Consider the following 19,501-nt stretch of genomic DNA (forward strand, 5'->3'; position numbering starts at 1 on the left):
ATCTTGAATCTAATAGGGGCTGCACGGTATTGGAAAAACATGGCTACAAACAGCGTGGGGCGTTACAGCTCCGCTTCATTTTATTTCAATGGGGCCGAGATGCAATACCAGATGCAACCTGTACAGAAGTGTGGCGCTATTGCATAAAGATAACAGCATTTAGCTGGTTTATGGCACTGTGAAGTCAAAAGGGGCTAAGTTGCAATACCACATACAAACTACAGACAGGAGTGGTGGGGTTTTTTGTTTTTTTTGGAGCAGATTTAATTCTGGGCAATGAAATCAGCAACTGGTAGAAGGCAACACTTCCTATTTGCAAAAATGTGCTGCATAAAACTAATGATTGACGGATGTAATTTGAATTCTTCATCATTTTAATGAAGAGCGTGACAGCCGACTCTTCAAAACGTGTGTAGGGAAGACATCGCTCAATCTGGGAACTGCGCGGAGAAGCTGAAATGTCACGAGAACGATCATCGGAGTCAAACAAGCAGCTGTGATATCGGCACGAGTGCGGGAACGGCAGCCTCCTGCATCTCATCAAGATCATTTCTCTAAATGAACTCGTTCCCCGGGACGCCCGGAATCCCATTCCGATGATTTAATTGTAGGTCTGCCGCTGGATGCGTCCGGGGCGATGCCAATCACTTAGGCTTGGTGAATGCATTACGGCGTCTGATGACTCCGCACCATCACCTTATGGAGAGCCCGGAATGGCACCGAGCCCGCGCTCCAGGCTGTCTCAGCCTTGTTGACACGCTATAAAAATCAGAAACCACTTCACGCTGCGGAAAAATAAAAAAATAAAAATATTTCAAAAGCAACTCCTGCAAACTGACGGATGCTGATAATTACACGGCGTGAGACGAGCGGAGCGGCACGTGCCATCACACTCTGCTTCAGCTCCGACAGCTGAAAGAACGCCGATAATGGCTGCTCTGTTGTGATCACAAAGAAGTAACGGACCTGAACAACAGACAGAAATGCCCAGCGCTCATCAATGAGAAAACTGCAAAACTCAGCCCGGCTGCCTGCTCCCATCCGGCACATATCCCTGGGGCACCCCCACTATCACCCATTCTCCAAGATCCTGTCCCAGTATGTAGTAGGTGTAATAATACTAATATTAGCAACTAACTACAATCTAAAATGTGGTATAGTTCCCCTGATAAGCTATGTTACTTAAACCATGTGCAGGGCAGTGGCTTAGGTATCCATGGTTACAAGCACTCATATAGTGACAGTTATTTAGCTGTTAGTGGTTGTAACCATGGATACCTAAGCTACTGCAATGCCCTGCACATGGGGTATGCGACGAAGCTTATCAGGAGAACTATACAATATTTCAAATTGGAGGTATTTGCTCTTATTATTATATTATAACTACTACATATTGGGCTATGATCTAGGAGATGGGAATACCCCTTTAAACATTACAGCAGGTCTACCACCACGTTTCACAAACTGTATACATTATTAATGAATCTTAGACCTGATAAGGCAATGGTTTAAAAATCCTGATATTAAACGGCATAAAAAAAATTAATTGGGCTAATTTTTAGACTATTTTTTTACGTCTCAGCAGTCTCATTATGATTGCAATGACAAGACTTTACACAAGAGTCGTTCTATAGCTGCTGATGTAGATATGGATGTTCTGAAAGAACTGGAAGCAGGAGTCTGAAATAACCGGTGGGAAAATTGCAAGATTTCCACCTTTTTTCAATACTGATTTTGATGAGCTATACACACATTCTCAAAAATACATTTAACATAAAAACCTTACTACAAGAGTAGTTCTTTTTCCGATGACCTGTCCTCTAAATATTTTTTTTTACAGGTCCAGCTAGGTGGGAGGAGATTCAGCATTGGAAGGTTGCCCTGATTCTTTGTTGCCCATGGCAACCATAGTATTCACATAAAAATGAAAACGCAGCATTCCAACTCCCAAAAATAATGGTGTTTATTCGCCCAACATGGCAATGTTTTAGCTCATATGTGATCCATTCTATGCCCTGGCGGCGAGAATATTTATTGGTACTTTTACACATTGTCTTCAGTAAAATAGTACCGAAGATCGCAGCACGCACTGACTTTTATTGATCTAATGTACTACAACGTCAACATAGCAGTGCGCATGCGCCGGCCATAGGGATAATGGTGATAGCCGGCGTGTGTGCACTGCTATACTGATGTTGTAGTAGAATTCTTCAATAAAATAGTGCCAGAGTCAATTCTGCGATATCCGGCACCATTTTGTTCAAGACTGTCTGTGAATTCACACACACAGTGTCTTCAATAAAATGGCGCCGTAGTGCGGTACTATGCGCTAGGGATGACTACGGCGCCGCACATCCCAGGTTCGGACAGAAAAATGCATCCACCATTATAAAGAACAGATATAAATATATACATTTATATATAAACACATCTATATATCGTTATCGATCTACTAAAACTGTAGCGTGTGCATTTGTGGTGTTAATTTTTGGGATAGAAAGGTGTGTGAAGTTTCCATTAATATGTTTCTTTAAAGCAGTTAAAAGATTAAACTGTGAAAAATCACACTGCGCATCAAAACCTGTAGATAAAAAAAAAGGAGATAAAACAAAAACTGACGATATTTATAAATGACCCTTAGCACATTTTTCACATTGGAATGAAAAGTTAATACCGCTTTCAAAACGTAAAAGTATAAAAATAAATAAATAAAAGCTTTCATTCTTCTAAAGAAAATAAATATTTTGACAGTTAAAAAAAGAACACAGCGACTCAGCGGTGCGCACCGAGATCAAGCTGGCACGTTAATCGCACCACTATATGAGCTGCTGGCGGCTGACGTGCCGCAGTTTACATGGCACCGGCTAAATCGGGAGCCTACTTAAAATGAAACTCCACTTCTGCAGCATGGTGGGAGCAGAGGCCTGGTGTATGGCAATCTAGAGTGAACAAGCCTCAGCGTCACTGAAACTTAGCAACCCGGACACCCTGTACCGTATATTACACATCACTTATGACACCAGTAAAATAACTAACAACCCATGACAGGGTCCAGGACCCCTAAAAGGTCTTTTTCAATTTTAAAAGGAATGTCGAATTGAAATATGTCCTACGTTTTTAATCAGGCTTTTATATAAGTATTTTTTTTAAATAGATCGTTAATTGAAAGATAAAAACAAAACAAAAAAAACCTTGTCATTTTCACACTGGCCACTAGGTCAAATATTATACCTTAACGTCCATGTGCCCAACAGGAAGTAGAGAGATGTAGACTGACTCGGACTCTACTGGATTATATTTAATGATTGTGCTATAACCTGGGCAAAGGAAATAATGAATAGAGGAGGAGGAGGAGAGCTCTGACAACATCCATTGTGAATGGTGATCTACAAAGCCATCCACCACAACCTGTCTCCTCCCTACATCTCTGAACTAATCTCCCAGTATCTTTCCTCACGTAATCTTCGATCCTCCCAAGACCTTCTTCTCTCCTCCACAATTATTCGTTCCTCATACAACCGACTCCAAGATTACTCCCGAATATCCCCCATCCTCTGGAATTCCACGCCTCAACACGTTCAATTATTCACCACCCTCAGATCCTTCAGACAGAACCTGAAAACCCATCTCTTCAGGAAAGCCTACAGCCTGCAATAACCATTCTGCCGCCTCACCACCACCAGAGCTGCCGCCTCACCACCACCAGAGCTGCCGCCTCACCACCACCAGAACTGCCGCCTCACCACCACCAGAACTGCCGCCTCACCACCACCAGAGCTGCTGCACCCTGGACCTTGTGTCTCTTCCCCATTATCCGGTAGAATGTGTCCGCAAGGGCAGGGTCCTCTCCCCTCTGTACCAGTCTGTCATTGTAAATTTGTTTACTGTAAACGATATCTGTAACCCTGTATGTAACCTCTTCTCATGTACAGCACCATGGAATTAATGGTGCTATATAAATAAATAATAATAATAATGGTGGATCCTGTGTTATCTACTGTATATAGAGGTGTTATCAATCACTGTACAGGAGGAGGAGGTGAGATGTGACATCACCTACTGTGAATGGTGGATCATGTTCCATACACTGGATATAGTGCTTTATTATTGGCTTCTCAGTGCCCCTTCTCCCTGATGAGATCTCACACTGCTCAATACAAGCTGCAACTGTCACGCATGCAAGGAGGGTGGAGACTAAATACATTTGGGACTCATGAACTTTGTCATTCTATAGCTGGACTGAAAAAAGCTTATTGTATTAGGATTACACAGCCTCGCTGGTATGAATTTTTAAAGTAAAACCACCAGCTTCATCAAGTCTAATAGATCTATTTATCAACGTATGCAGACAGATCCACTATGACGGACCAGCGGTGGACACCGCGTTTGTATACGCCACTGTGGCATGCAGCAGTCTATCTATATACAGGCCCTATTACCATCGTTCCTAACTTCAAAAAGTCTCTTGATCTAGTGATCTACTACCGAAACTATTGATCCACCCAGTGGAATTGAATCACTATAAACTGTAACTGAGGAAGGTCTGAAGCAAGACCGAAACGTTTTACTACAGTGAACAACATTAAAATCCTGTTTGATCACTTAAGATGAGTGCCGGGTTTACTTAATATGGATCCACTATGGTGACAGATCCACTGCAGAGTTACTTAGTGGGTGCCCCAGCTTTGTTTTGAGTTTATGGTTAAGGGAACTTGCTAACAAGAAGGGAATTTTGAAAGTGGAAAGCCTCTTTAAAGAGGATTTGTCCCAGTTCAAAAATTTCCAGTTTTTGCTCCTATTTTATTCCCATGTCTCCCCTGTATGTTCCGTTTTATTCTGTGCAAACCCCCCACACGGTTCCAGAGATAAGGGCTTTTTTATTTAGTGGTAAGGGCTTGTTCACACTTTCCTTTTTTTGCTGCGGATTTTTCAGCTGCGGATCTGGAAAAACCGCAGTGCAAAACCGCGGTGGTTTTCACTGCGGTTTTTTGTGCTGTTTCTACTGCGGATTCCACTGCGGGTTTCCAACTGCACTTTCCTATTGGTGCAGGTGGAAAACCGCTGCGGAATCCGCAGAAAGAATTGACATGCTACTTCTTTTTTTTCCGCAGAAAATCCGCGCGGATTTTCAAGCGGAAAAACGCAAAGTGGGCACAGCGGTTTTTGTTTTCCATAGGGTAACATTGTACTGTACCCTGCATGGAAAACGGCTGCGGATCCGCAGCTGCAAATCCGCTGCGGATCCGCAGCAAAAACCGCAAAGTGTGAACATAGCCTAATTCTTATGGTCTTTACTAAGTGGGTGTGGTTCACAAGGTTCCCTGGGGGCAGGTGATCCGCATAATTACCCTATTTGGCCACACCTCCTTAGTAAAGACAATGCAAATCATCACAAAATAAAAAAAGCCCTCATCTCTGGAAATGTCCAAAAATATAACTTTTCAGTATCACTTCCATCAGAAAGTACAGTTCTCTGCACAGAGGAAGTGATGAAATCTGGACACTACCGGAATTCTGATGTTCTCTGAAGTAGTATAATATTTACAGACAATATATTTATAGACAATATTTTCTGTCTAATATCGAACCAATGGAACAACCAGAGAAAAGATATTCCTTTTAAGGTCCATTCTTAAAGAGCAAACCTCAAAATGAATGTAACACAGAAAAGGTCTCTAGTGACAAGTGTACAAAGTCACATCACAGCTTTAAGTGGGATTTCTCCTTTGGAAAGAGTCTTAACGCCCCTATATGCATTTGACGAACGTCACTCAAACCTGCTATTATCGGCTGGCTCGGATGACCATGTAATGCGTATGGGTCCTCTCGTTTGTGGGGGGAGATAAAGGAGTCCAATTTAGGACTTGCTATTCTTTTGTTCTCGGCCATGTAAGTCAGGGAGGTCTAGCAGTGGGTCTCGATATTGGGCCCACACTGATCCCTGAGGGTTTCATCACTGGGACCACCAGCAGTCCCGACAACAGGGCTCTCCTGAACGAAGCGGAGGCCGAACATTCACACCTCTGCTCCACATTCTCTACGGAAGTGCCAAAAAAAGCAGAGTACAGCGCTCCCCCACTTCTGCAGAGCCCCATTATTGGGATTACTAAGGGTCACAGCAATCCATAAGTTAGGACAGGGGATAATTTGTCATCTTGGTAAAACTCCTTTAAGGAACGATGGCGAATTTGTGATCGCATGCTATTGGCAACAAGACCCATCGAGGAGCTGTTCCATTGGTGGGTCACGTATCTCCAGCAATTCAGCCTTAGGGCGCAGTCAGTCGCCCATATAAATCAGTCCGAGATTGGAACCCAGTGGCCGGCGGTCTCCCGACCCGAGCTCGACAGTTGTATAGAAATACATGAAGCGGTCATGCTCGGCTATGGACAGCCGCCGGCCAGTCCATGCACTGCGTTCCGATCTTGAAACAATTTGTACGGCGGTCTGACTGCACCCCAACACCGTAGACAGACATGCATCACTAGAACATAACATGAAACTGGATATTTTAGGAAATTAGGTTCTAAAAAAGGTTCTTCATATTCCGGAGCCTTGAAATTCACTGACTAATTATGAGATCAAATCAATCCACGTCGCACTCCATTAACCCCCATCATACAGACTGTATAATTACTGGACCTTTATGCAATATTTTCTTTATCATAAAAGGAAGTAAACAACTTTCAGACATTATGGGATTAGCGTTTCCATACCTGCTGATCTCCAAGGAAATGACTTCTCTGTAGAGCTGAAATAAGAAAAGAAAAAAAGAGAGAAATCTTAATGAACAGTCAAACTGCCAAGTATCGGCTCCACGTGAACATGTCATCGAGAACATTTTAGTAGGAGAACACCATTACAGCAATATGCCCAACCACTTCCCTAAATACCTGACATACATGGGCGCTAGGATCAGCTTTGTTGCCATGAGCATTAGCTCTGCTTTCTGCTGGGGCCAGGTTTTTACAACAGTTCCTAATCACCACGCTTTATTAGGAAAGCTGTAAAGAGATCAGACACTTGGGTGCTGGGTTTTAGCTCCCACTGAAGAGGAGCTAGAGCGTCTACACAGTGTACGGCACTCTGGCGTTGTGGCTCCATGAGATTTTTACGTCCGGCCGTTGCGGAACCTGCTTTCAGCCTGGTTTGGTGCGGAGTGTCTATCCGATATGGAGTATCTCACCTGAGGATAAGCCCTGGAGAGCAGATTTGAAGTGCTCTACTGATTCTTGGAGAAGACTTGACCCACGACCCCATGTCAAAATTAATGTGTCACGGATCTTGAAATAGATTTACACCGATTTCAAAGCAAAACCTGCAAGATACACTGGTCCCAGGGCAAATCCTCATCATTGTGCATACAAGCGTATATTTGGGCTTTGTGTGCCACGGACCGCACTCCAACCCATTATAGCCAGTGGGCTAGTGCACAGCAGCAAAAAAAAAAAAAAAATATCACAGCAGAATGGATAGTAGTGCATGCTATGGAAGACGCTCCAGCACCCATCTGCAGTGCACACACAGCTGTCAACAATTTGCAGATATAATTGACCCATTTTTTTTCCAATATGGCCGTCTGATCTCAGCCCATAAGGAGGTTATTTCCACTGCAGATTTTTTTTCACTCCAGGTTGCATTTGGAGCATATACTATATGCAGTCTATATACTTTAACCTATGGTTTCTTGACTATCTAAATTTTCAAGGCTCTTTGCACATTGTGGAGTGCCGATACTCCTGTATAGTGCCTCCTACTGGCACTGCAGCTGCGCTCAGCACACGCCGTACACCAGACAGTGTTCGAACCGTAAGGCTGTGTGCACACGTAGCAGATTTTTCAAGGTTTTTTTGCGCTATAAAAACGCGAAAAAAAACGCATACATTATGCATTCCATCATTTAGAATGCATTCTGCAATTTTTGTGCACATGATGCATTTTTTTCCCGCGAAAAAAACGCATCGCGGTAAAAAACGCTGCATATTCATTGATTTTGCAGATTTTTTGTGGATTTCCCACTATATTATTGCAATGGGAACCTCCGGAAAAATCCGCAAAAAAAACCCCGACCAAAACGCGGTAAAAAAAAAAAAAAGCGCAAAAAACGCATGCGGATTTCTTGCAGAAAATGTCATGTTTTGCTCAGGAACTTTCTGCAAGAAATCCTGAACGTGTGCACATAGCCTAAAACACAGAGCGACAGAACCCAGGCTCTTAGAGGAAAAATAACCCTTCTCTCCCCCGTCATCGTATAAAAGGTCTCCGGCTGCACAGGAATAAAAGATACTGATCCATCTATAAAAATTCCAGTCTCTGGGTGACATCCTCCGCGAGATTACACATTAAATCAGGACACAATAGACGCCAGTGTCTGCCAGGCTCACACGCTGACATTAGGGTTTTTTCTTTTGCCTATAAATGACACCTTAGCAGCCAGGCTGACTTCTCCGCCGATAGGTGGGCGGAGGAAGGAGAATCAGTTTCTTAAGAAACATGTTTTTTATTGGAATCCCACGCTCAAAAGAAGTCTACAAACCAGCTGTTTCCAGTGTAGGTTTATAGACGGCTATCCAGACAAGAAAGGGCTCCTAAAGATTACCATAAAGCTTGTCCGATCTCTAAACAGAGGAGCAGAAGGTGCAGTCGCCCATTATCCCTCTATGGGCCTGGCCACCCCTGAGGGCCCCTGATGTACAAGCGAAACCAGTCTATGGCGTTCCATTGTCAGATTGAGGGCAAAAAAGGGTTTACTTTGGCCTCCACTTGACTGATAGATCACATACCACCAAAAAAGAAAAAGTGGGAAAAACGTAGAATATTCTATTTTGTCCAGTAACATTACAATAGTCTATGAAGCATCCATTAAATAGACACCTTTATAGGCAATGGGTGATCGGCACCTAACAGCGCCATCCGTCTCACGGCTATAATGGCGTCTGTATAATGGATATATCACGAAAGGCAATTGAAAAGCTCTTGTTACAGATGCCCGATACTGTTCACACTCTTTCCCGCTGTACGCATTGAAAGACACTCAGTAAGTCAACAAGTTCTTATTCTTCCTTGAGCACATACAGGTTAGACTCACATATGCATTTCTTTTACCCTTTGCTATTTTCACTGGGAAAAAAAAAAAAATTATACATGCTGCTCTATTTTTTCCGGTAAAATGATGAACACGTAAGGGAAATCCAATGGGCTTCATTATGCACCATGAGGCTCTACTGGCACCGTCATCATCGGTCAAGTGCATTCTTGGTGTACTCCATTTTTCTCTTTCCTAGATTGAAGAGGAAGAAACAATTCTACATTCAGGTGTGAATTCAGCCTAGAAAAAGTGTCCTTATAGGCTGCAGAGGAGATCTAAAACTTGGACACCAAAACAGGAGTCCAACCAATCTGCTAACGTAGTAAACGGTCAGATATAAGGTTCACCGGTCTTCGAAAGCTCACCGAAAACCATCATTTCCAATGAGATGATAAATAACAAGGCAAACAAATTAAATTAAAAAGAAAAAGGGTCACGGTTACTGGAGGAACCAAGGTCATCAAACTTGAGTAATGTAAGAAGGACGTTGCATCAGGATGAGGGTTATTGCTGGCCATAGTCCAGTTGGCTGCATAAGTATTAAATCACCTGCTAAAATCTAGGGTCTACTGGGGTTTTTAGGCAAGCCCAATGTCCTCACAGACCATACCTTTCAAAATGAAGCCCCTGGAGCTTTTCCACTGGCCAGGAATTAGCTCCAGGTGTCCGTTGGAAAAAACGTGAGTAACCAGACTGCTGGGGTGAAAATGTAGGCTTATAGGGTGGTCATCGAGATGGATGGCCATTGTCTTAATACAAGGATTACTGAAGACTGCCAGAACAGGGACTTATTTCTGGCTCATAATGGGGGTCCCGAGCAGTACCTCTTCACGAGTCAACCTCTTCGGTTGGCTGGTTGGATTTTTCCAATCATTCTGGAAACAAGTGGTGCCAGAAATGTTTCGTTTTCGCAGAAAGGGCTACACTTTTGCCCATAGATTACATCTGGAATCCATAATCTGCAATATCAAATACAACCCATGTATACGAGTGGCGCAGCTTCTGAAAAGAAGCAGCTTTTTTATTTCCTTATAGAATTCTAGAGATGTTCTTAATCGAGTTGTGTAGTGGGAGCTTCCATTATAGAACATTACTAGTGAGGTGGAAAAGATTTCCATCAACACCAACTCTGGCCTCTTCTGTTAAAGAAGCCCTCCTCCCATCAATTTTTTTTAAATCTATTAATATAGTGCAATCATATTCTACAGCTCTGCCTACTTACAATTGCTCATCTTTCCTTTGTACCCTGATAATTCTTCTCTTTTCCATTAGGTCTATGACATCACGTGATTAATAACCAACTAGCTGAATCATTCTAAGCTCTATGTAGAAACAGGAGGTCAATCCTCTCTGTAGGAGTCATGAGTCACTGCAAAAGTCCCTAGTAGGGGGGGAGGACCATCCTCCCCCTACCAGGGACTTTTGCAGTGACTCATGACTCATACACCATGCAGCTGGGTCAGGGAATGATAAATGAAGGGACAAGAGACTTCTTGTTTCTACATAGAGCAGAGAAAATGAGAAGAATTAATTGGGTAGAAAGGAAAAATGAGCAATTGTAAGTGCACAGTGCTGTATAATATGATGACTGCAATATATTAAGAGGATAAAAACTTTGATGGAAACAGGAGGGCGGCTTATTTAAGTTATAATATAATTTAATCACACTCTATCCATGAGCTATGGTATAGAATGTGGGGATTTCAGCCTCAGTGATAAAGGAAATAGGAACACTGATTGCATTCTCGCTTCTGTTTTCTCACTTACGGGGGGCACGGAACAGAGGTGACCTCATTTACTGATAATCGCCTGCCTCCTGCATCAATCCCAGAGACATCATTGCTCAAGGAGAAGGTGCTGGCGAGGAAAGGAGGAAGGAGAGTGGCCACCGGATAATTTCACTATAAGTTATTAATGACCTGCGGTACGTCCGCTATACGGATTTCTAAAAATATTTGCAGAAGTGAATGTTCTGTTCTCTGTAAAAGTTTTATTATTGGGGAAATATTAACGTCCAAACCAAATAAAGCGAAGGTAATGGAGATCAATATCCGCACAATATCTAACATTTAGCAAAGGAAGAGCGAAAACTTTGTTCATTTAAAAGGAACGATACACCAATAATTAGGAGTAGAAAGTTTGGGCCTTATCTTTGGCTTTTAATCAATTTTGGAGGGCCGACAACTAAAGAAAAACTGCATTGTCACCATTTCCCCCTATCTTTCACACACATTTAGCTTTATGTTTCAGTACCACAAAAACCTGATTAATAGAGGAAAAATGTGCTTTGTGTCGCAGAGTCCTGAAAGCCACATTTTTTTGATTTCATGTCTTTTGCAGGGTGAGTTTGGTTGTTGGTAGAATTTTGTATTACATATTTATGATTTATTTTTTTTTTTTTTTAACAAGGGTCATTTAAAAAGTAACAGAAATGTCAATTTTTCTTTCATAAATCAATAGCAAACATGAACATAAGCAACTTTGCAATCTGCTTCTTTCTCCTCCTGGACTGACCTTTTATTGTCACATTCTTTAATTCATGGGTAAAAAAAATCTGTCTTCTGTGAATACAGACTTTCCCATTACTGAAATAATAATAGGTGACCGTTGCTGCTGATGAAAATCTATGTAGAGGGAGGAGCTAGAAGCAGAGCTCCTCCCTCCACCCGCCTACGTAGAATCGTATCAGTAGCACCTGCCATCTCCCAAGTAGACAGGAGGACCTTTGCCTGAAGCTCCTCCCTCTACATAAAATCTCACCAGCAGCAACAGACGTCTCCTATGTAGAGGGAGGAGCTAGAAGCATAGCTCCTCCCTCAGAGATAGCAGATGCTACTGATGAGTACACAAAGAGGGAGGAGCTCTGCCCCTAGCTCCTCCCTCTACATAGAATCTCATCAGCAACAAGTCATCTCCTATGTAGAGGGAGGAGCTAGATTTCCTCCCTCCTCTTTAGAAGATGGCAGTTGCTACTGATGAGATTCTAAGTACACAGGAGGAGGGAGGAGCTCTGCCTCTAGCTCCTCCCTCTGCATAGAATCTCATAAGCAGCAATAGTCATCTATGTAGAGGGGGGAGCTCTACGCAATTATTCTTCAAGGCAATAAAAATATCAGATCAGTAGATTCCACTTTTGCCATGAAATATACGGTGTAAATTATCTCAATTTCACAGGCCGTTAGTATCAAATGTGTCTTTATTTGGAATATAATGCAATAAAGTTTAAAACAGAAGAAAAATATTCTTCTACTTTGTACGTGTGTGGGGGGAATAAGGATGGCTTTTTTTTATAAAAATTTCTTAAAAATATGTTTTTTTTCTCCCACCTATGGGACCAGAATCTCTTGATCACTTGTGTAATGCTTTGCAATATATAGTTAGAGTTTATAGCATATAGACTGATGTCTTTTATATGATCATTCTGAGACCACAAAACATCATGTTATCGGCAGCACATCACATGTTTGCATAGGAAGATGTGCTGCCGAGAATAATTTTTTTCCCTCTTGCTTAAAAATAACCCCAAAGAACAAGTGTTTGGCCTGTTCGTCGGCCTGTTCTGATTATACAATAGTCAGAAACAGGCGTTCCAACACCTGCTCATTTCCAGATTATTGGGTCCTCAAAATGGGTCTCTAGCATTTTATGCACGCTCCTGAAACGGTGTTATAAAAATCACACAGAGAACATAGGGGTTAATCTCATACTAATTAGCTCCATCTTCACCCGGTGCTTGGCGGAAGATTACCGATCCCATGTGTAACCGCTGTCCGTGCATTGGGGGGAGGCTCCTGCTGCAGTCTGCTTTCTTATAGCCATACACGAGGCAGTGCAGGAAGGACAGCATTGGTCATTTATGAAAGAGGCCTCTTTTGAGCATATTTGCATTAAAGAAGAGCACTCCTTTTATCTGTATAATATAATAAAGACCATGACACAGAGAAGACACGGCGGCCATTGCATTGCGGAGTCAATTCTACAAGCAAAGCAGCGCTCATCATCGGATCGAGCGAGTCAATTCTTACACATTTGGACGTTGAAATTAGCAAATTGCACAAATCCCAAGGTAAAGCAGAAGACAAGGTTACAGATTTGTAAGGGTATGTGTCCACGTTCAGGACTGCATCAGGATTTGGTCAGGATTTTCCATCAGTATTTGTAAGCCAAAACCAGGAGTGGAACAATTAGAGGAAAAGTATAAAAGAAACATATGCTCCACTCCTGTATTGATCACCCACTCCTGGTTTTGGCTTACAAATACTGACGTAAAATCCTGACCAAATCCTGATGCAATCTTGAACGTGGACACATACCCTAAGAATCAAAGCGGAATCTTCTCCGTGTGAATTCATTGTACGAAAACCTGCAAAAGAGACGTCCGGACTCTGCCTAAGACTGGAAAACTGCTTCATGTCAGGGACGGCTAAACACAGGCAAGGAAGCCGAAAAAAATCAACACTTTCCCCAATTTACTTTCTGCAGGTTGAGAACACAGAGAACCATATCTACCATTCTATAAAGAAAAATTGATTCCCCCCCGGCTGTTATTTAAGATGATGCGGCAATGACTGAGAGCGGCAGAGATCAGATAGTCAAAAATCCCGGATTTGCAGTCTTACTACTGATGGAAGCTTGCAATTTTTAAGATATTAAAAAAAAAAAGAAGAAACGAAATGGCATTGTCCAGGACTTTGACATTGATCATCTAGCCCGGATATTGATTTAATTAAAATCAAATCCCTGGTGGTCCAATATTTGGGACCTCAACCAATCAGCTGTCGGCAGATCCCACAGTGGAAAGAAGGACACAAAAATGGGGTCTGAAAAAAAATCAGCTCCTGACACTATGTAGTGGTCATTCCTGGGTACTGCAGCTCAGATCTCATTCACATTGATGGGAGCTGAGCCGCCGTACCCAAGAGCAGCCACTTTGTAGCGTTTGGGGGTGTGGTGTTCCCGCACTGTACACTTTGTACTTTTTCTATCCGTGGGATAACAGATGATCAGTAGGGTTGCCGGGTGTCAGATCCTCGCCATTCTGATGTTTATGACCTCTCCAAAAACAGCATAGCTTTCGGCCATCTCCAGCAGTCCTATAGAATGAATGAATGAAGCAGAGGTGCGATTGCTTGACCTCCGTTCCTTTCAGAAGGGTCGTTCTGAGAATCGGTTGATGATCCCAAAGGTTGGGCCTCCTACTTTTGTGAGGACAGGGAATAACTTTCTAACTTTAAAGAAGTTGTCTAAAATAACATAAAAAACCATGCCAGCATTCTTCAAAAACTATGCCCCACCTGCCTACAGGGTGTATGTGGTACTGCAGCTCAGCCCTACTCACTGCCTCAAGAATAAACCACGGTTTTTAGTATCATTAAATCGCTCAATAGGCGTTTGTCGGAATATCATGTCGAGAACTTTCACCTAGGATACAACATAGGTCATTAATATGAAAACAGAGGGAGTCGGATACTCAGCAAGAAGCTTGCAAAGTCCAGGACTTAAAGGGGTATTCTCAAGTTTGAAAGTTATCTCCCATCTGTGGGAGAGGGAATAATGTCCAGATTGCTGGAGGTCTGACCGCTGGGACCACCACCCATCCAGAGATCCGTGGCTCTACAGAGCCCCATGTGAACAGAGCCGTAACTGACAATGTGTATCGCCGCTCCATTCATTCTTATAAGAGAGTGTCGGAAAACCAGCCAAGCACAGCGCTCGTCTATCGCCGGTGTATGGAGAATGAATGGAGCGACGGTCCGGATAAATCGACCACCGATCCATTCACATGGGGCTCTCCAGATCCCAGATTCTCAGGGTCAGTGGGGAATCCAGCAATCAGACCCCCAGAAATTGTGAAGGATATTATCCCCTATTCCCCACCCCTTTAACAACCCAATTCCCTTAACGCCAAACGCAGTATTCTCTTATAGAGGGACACCTGTTAAAGGGCATTTGTTTTCCAGCTCTTTAACAAAAAAGTGGCATAAACCCGAGCCAAAAGAATCGTGAAAAATCCCAAAGTGGTCCCATGACGGGCTGTTCCACCCATGCATCATTTGGAGATGGAAATTTTGGCTTCAATAGATGAAAATTATATTGAATATTAATTTTCCCTTGGCAATATAAAAACACTTATTCAGCTGTACATATACAGACAAGCAAAGCAAGGAGTCAAAAACAGCCACATTGTGCATCAATGGATAGGCGTCCAGATGGCAACTTAGTGGAAGCCATTTCCTGCAGCAGAAAGTTTCATCTGCGGAGTGCACTCCGAGCATCTGATAGAACGTCATTAAAGTGTCACCCCCGGGATAACGTCATTAAAGTGTCACCCCCGGGATAACGTCATCCCGGCAGCACATCGAGGAAGTAACGGGCCGGGCGCAGAACAAGTGTAGCACATCTGCTTTACAGCTCCGCTGCGCTGCGCCGAGACCCGCAGTAAAGTGCCGGCGACAGATGTTTCTTGCTCGATGCCAGTTATTCTCACCTCCCTTTTATTATCAATCAAAAGCAAAGAGGATTATAATATAAAGAGGCTTTAATTAAAAGAATGCAATATTAACAAGGGCTTGGCAATGTGACAAGGCGCCGAGTCTCGATATGGATTGTTTCACCTAAAACCACATTACAGCGGTACATCACTAGCGATTTATTTGATGCCTACAGGCGACAAGCCGATCATCGGTCAATGGCCAGTTTAGATCAACCGACCGCACTTTATAGCAAGTTATCAGCAGCACAAGTTCTGTTTACACTGGACGGTGTGCTGCCGAGAAAGATCATTTTAAAGACGACTGACAACATATTTAATGGGGGTAATATAAGCAACGGTAACGAGCGTTCGTCCATTTCCCAATTAAATAAGCCCTAACTTTCAATGGTTTGTTCGTTATTTAATCACCTGTACAGATTTCAAAATACAAACTGTAAACATCACTAAATAAATCTTTTTGACCTGAGGAGGCTGGTGCACTAGCTTTGAAAATACATGTCAGGATAATGGTATATACCTCATATTAAAATGAAGATTTTAGAAATCCAGCTAGTAACTGAGAAATTCTTAAAATGTTAATATAAAGAATAATGCAGCCATTCTGACCTGGATGTATAAAGCTAATACACCAGCCTCATCAGGTCCGAAGAGATGCATGTAGTTTGTATTGTGAAATCAGCTTCAAAACAAACCTAAAGAGACAGTGGCACATCAGAAGAAATGAATGGGGACCAAAGAAATTGTGCTATTGGAAAGTGCCTTCCCCTGTTCTCCTCTACTAAAGTGGAAATATGTACAATATGAATTTGGGCAAAAAACCTGCAAAAAATACAACAAGACTTCAGATTGGGGATGCTCATGTATCACCCACAAGAAAAGATTTCTTCATTTATTTTTGTAGAATGCGGACTAAGTCGAGTGTAAATATTCCAAGTTGCGTCACTAAAGGCAAACAGCAGCTATTTTTCCTACACATCATTTCCATCCCAATTGACTTACTTAAAATAACTCGAAGCTGTACCATAATAGCTCAACGTACCTACCACGTCTGAGACTGTCATAAGATGGACCCCAGGTTCATCCTTCATCTGTGTCATAAGGTGGAAATAGGGTCAACCATCATTGTGTATCATAAGGTTCTCACCAGATTCATCCATCATGTGTCAAAAGGTGGTCGTAGGGTCAACCATCATTGTGTATCATAAGGTTCTCCCCAGATTCATCCATCATGTGTCAAAAGGTGGTCGTAGGGTCAACCATCATTGTGTATCAGAAGGTGGTCCACAGGGTCAACCATTCTCTGTGTGTGATAAGCTGGTACCTATGGTCAACCATCATCTGTGTGTCATAACGTAGTCCCTAAGTTCATCCATTATTTGTGTCATAAGGTGGTCCTAGGGTCAACCATCATCTAAGTGTCATAAGATGGTCCTCAGATTCATACATCATAAGGTGGTCCCTAGGGTTAACCAACATCTGTGCGTCATAAGGTGGTCTCCAAGTTTATCCATCCTCTGTGTGTCATGAGTTGGTCATAGGGTCAACCATCATCTGTGTATCATAAGATGGTCCCTGGGTTGATCCACTCTCTGTGAGTCATAAGGTGGTCCCTGGTTTTGTCCATCATCTGAGTAATAAGGTGGTCCCTGGGTTCATTCATAATGCGTAATAAGGACATCCTAAAGTTCATCCACTCTGAGTCATAAGGTGGTCCCTGGGTTCATCCATCCTCTGTGAGTCATAAGGTGGTCCCTGGGTTCATCCATCCTCTGTGAGTCATAAGGTGTCCCTGGGTTCATCCATCCTCTGAGTCATAAGGTGTCCCTGGGTTCATCCATCCTCTGAGTCATAAGGTGGTCCCCAGGTTCACCCATTTGGGCTATGCTGGTGATATCTATGTCTGCCGCTCGCTTTGTTTCGGAATAGATCCCGGAGAACCCTCCACATTATGCAATGCTTTCATTTCTACATCTCAGGAAAATCTATTATTCCTCCACAACCCCGTTCTGTGTTACCAGAGACGCTCCCTTCAGTTTACGGTGTATTGTCCTTGAGTCATTAAGTCTTCATACTAGCTGCCCGCTAAGTGCAAAGGATGAATAATGTGGTTAATAACGCAGTGGTCGGGGTGGCTGCCTCCTCGCTTCTGACTATACTGGAAGAGCACACGATTATCACTCTGCTAATCATCGGTCCCTGCAGCCGCAGGGCGAGACCAGGCGAAGCTGTTCACTTACCAAGAAAAATGGTAGATTAACACAAATACACGTTAGAGAAGGAGACATGGTCGGGTAAAGATAACATCTAGTACTCCGCAGAAGATCTAGCCCAGGAATAACTATGGGACCACTGCTTAAGCTAAGGCTGTAGGAGACCACTGCAGATAATCCAGGACTGGCTCCTTTCCTGCAATAGTTGTATCATGGGCACATAAAACTCCGAGGAAAACTAGATGTAGAAAATATATGGTCTCTTCTTGCAATCAAAACTGGGAAATATAGATAAAGAATTCCTCTCCTTGTGTCCCAGGAAATAAGTGTTGTCCTTGTGTCTGGCAGTAGGACAACTGACTACAGCAGGAGTCCTGCCCAATGATAAACTCCGCTCAAATTGGAAGGGATCAGGGATAATCTGTGCACACCGGGATTTCTAGTTTGTAGTGAAAAGTCAATTCAGGAAACAATCCTCGGCTGAATGATGGTGGGGGGAGATTTGATCCACAAGTCCAAGCACGCTAGCAGTGTTAGGACAGCAATGAATGAAGACAGCAGGGCGCACCACACTGTAGCATCAGCATTTCCCCACGTGTATAAAGAGGACCGCATTTTCGTGGCTTGCTCCCTTTAAATTCTACAATCAAAAAAAGCCTGAAAACGGCTATCGAAAATTTACAACACGCTATAGCTTAATAAAGCAGAAAATGTTATTCCGCTACAATATCCATAAACTGCATGAAAATAACTATGAAAATAGAACAAAGCTATTGTAGATCGCCGAGGGCCGTGCGCGGATGCAAATGAGATTAAATGCAAAATTGTGATGATCTGTTGCTTTTAAACACTTCAGACATTAGGTACATCACAGCACGAACCGCAGCGGGAAGAAACCTCAAATGCAAAATATATAGCGGAATGCTGGAATCTCACAGGTTAATCAGAAATGATAGGTGACTGCAAGACCCCGGCAGGGTACATGAGCCGGGACAGGGATGGTAATGTCGGCTAATGACGGTAAACCGTCCTCACACAATGTCCCGCTCTGTATGGTGGTCAACGAAGCCACCAGGAAAATGACAGGTAAATGTGCAGCATTATGACTAATGAACCGTAACGAAGCTGATTCCGCTGATCGGCCGTCCTCACTGCGGACAGGCTTGTACAGCCATTTGTCGTGCTGGATGCCATACGCCGGGCTGGCACAGACCGCTGAGTACGCGGTAATGGAGAGTAAGAGGGACAATCTGCTGCGGTGGTGGCGGCTGCTCAGAGTATACGGACTATTAGATACCTGCAATTACACCTGCACTAGGTGACAATTTAAAGGGGTTGTCCACCCTTGGAATTTATTTATTATATATTAAAAAGGGCTCATCCAAGACTGCGGTATTTATTTTATTATTGCCCTAAAAAAACAAAACAGGACGGTAGTTACTACAGAGGCAACTGTCTGTTCTACCTGAACACAGTGAAGTTCCTGCTATTCACAGGCGTCGGGTACGGTCAACGCTCATCACCATCGCCAAGTGACCCGTCTTCTCGGATGAGTGTTGTAATCACTACCCGGCGTACGTCAATAGCAGGAACTTGGACCATGGCGGAGTTTTATGGGAACATTTTGGGTAATAAATTGGTGAATAAAATGATGGTCCGTTCCTGGACTACTCTGGATCTGATGGATTACTTCGGACCTGCAAGAGATTT

The 19,501-nt window shown here is 43.0% G+C and overlaps 1 protein-coding gene across 12 annotated transcripts in view; it reads right to left on the bottom strand.

Moving 5' to 3' along the window:
• PKP4 (plakophilin 4) overlaps nt 1-19,501 on the bottom strand; it is a 237,583-nt gene that overhangs the window by 88,853 nt on the left and 129,229 nt on the right. For all 12 annotated transcript variants that reach the window (XM_077272904.1, XM_077272907.1, XM_077272900.1 and 9 more), the window contains one exon: nt 6,717-6,751. In XM_077272904.1, coding sequence (XP_077129019.1) covers nt 6,717-6,751 — 35 coding nt within the window. The remainder of the gene's footprint in view (nt 1-6,716; nt 6,752-19,501) is intronic.

Source organism: Ranitomeya variabilis, chromosome 7, assembly GCF_051348905.1.
Source record: "Ranitomeya variabilis isolate aRanVar5 chromosome 7, aRanVar5.hap1, whole genome shotgun sequence".
NCBI lineage: Eukaryota > Metazoa > Chordata > Amphibia > Anura > Dendrobatidae > Ranitomeya > Ranitomeya variabilis.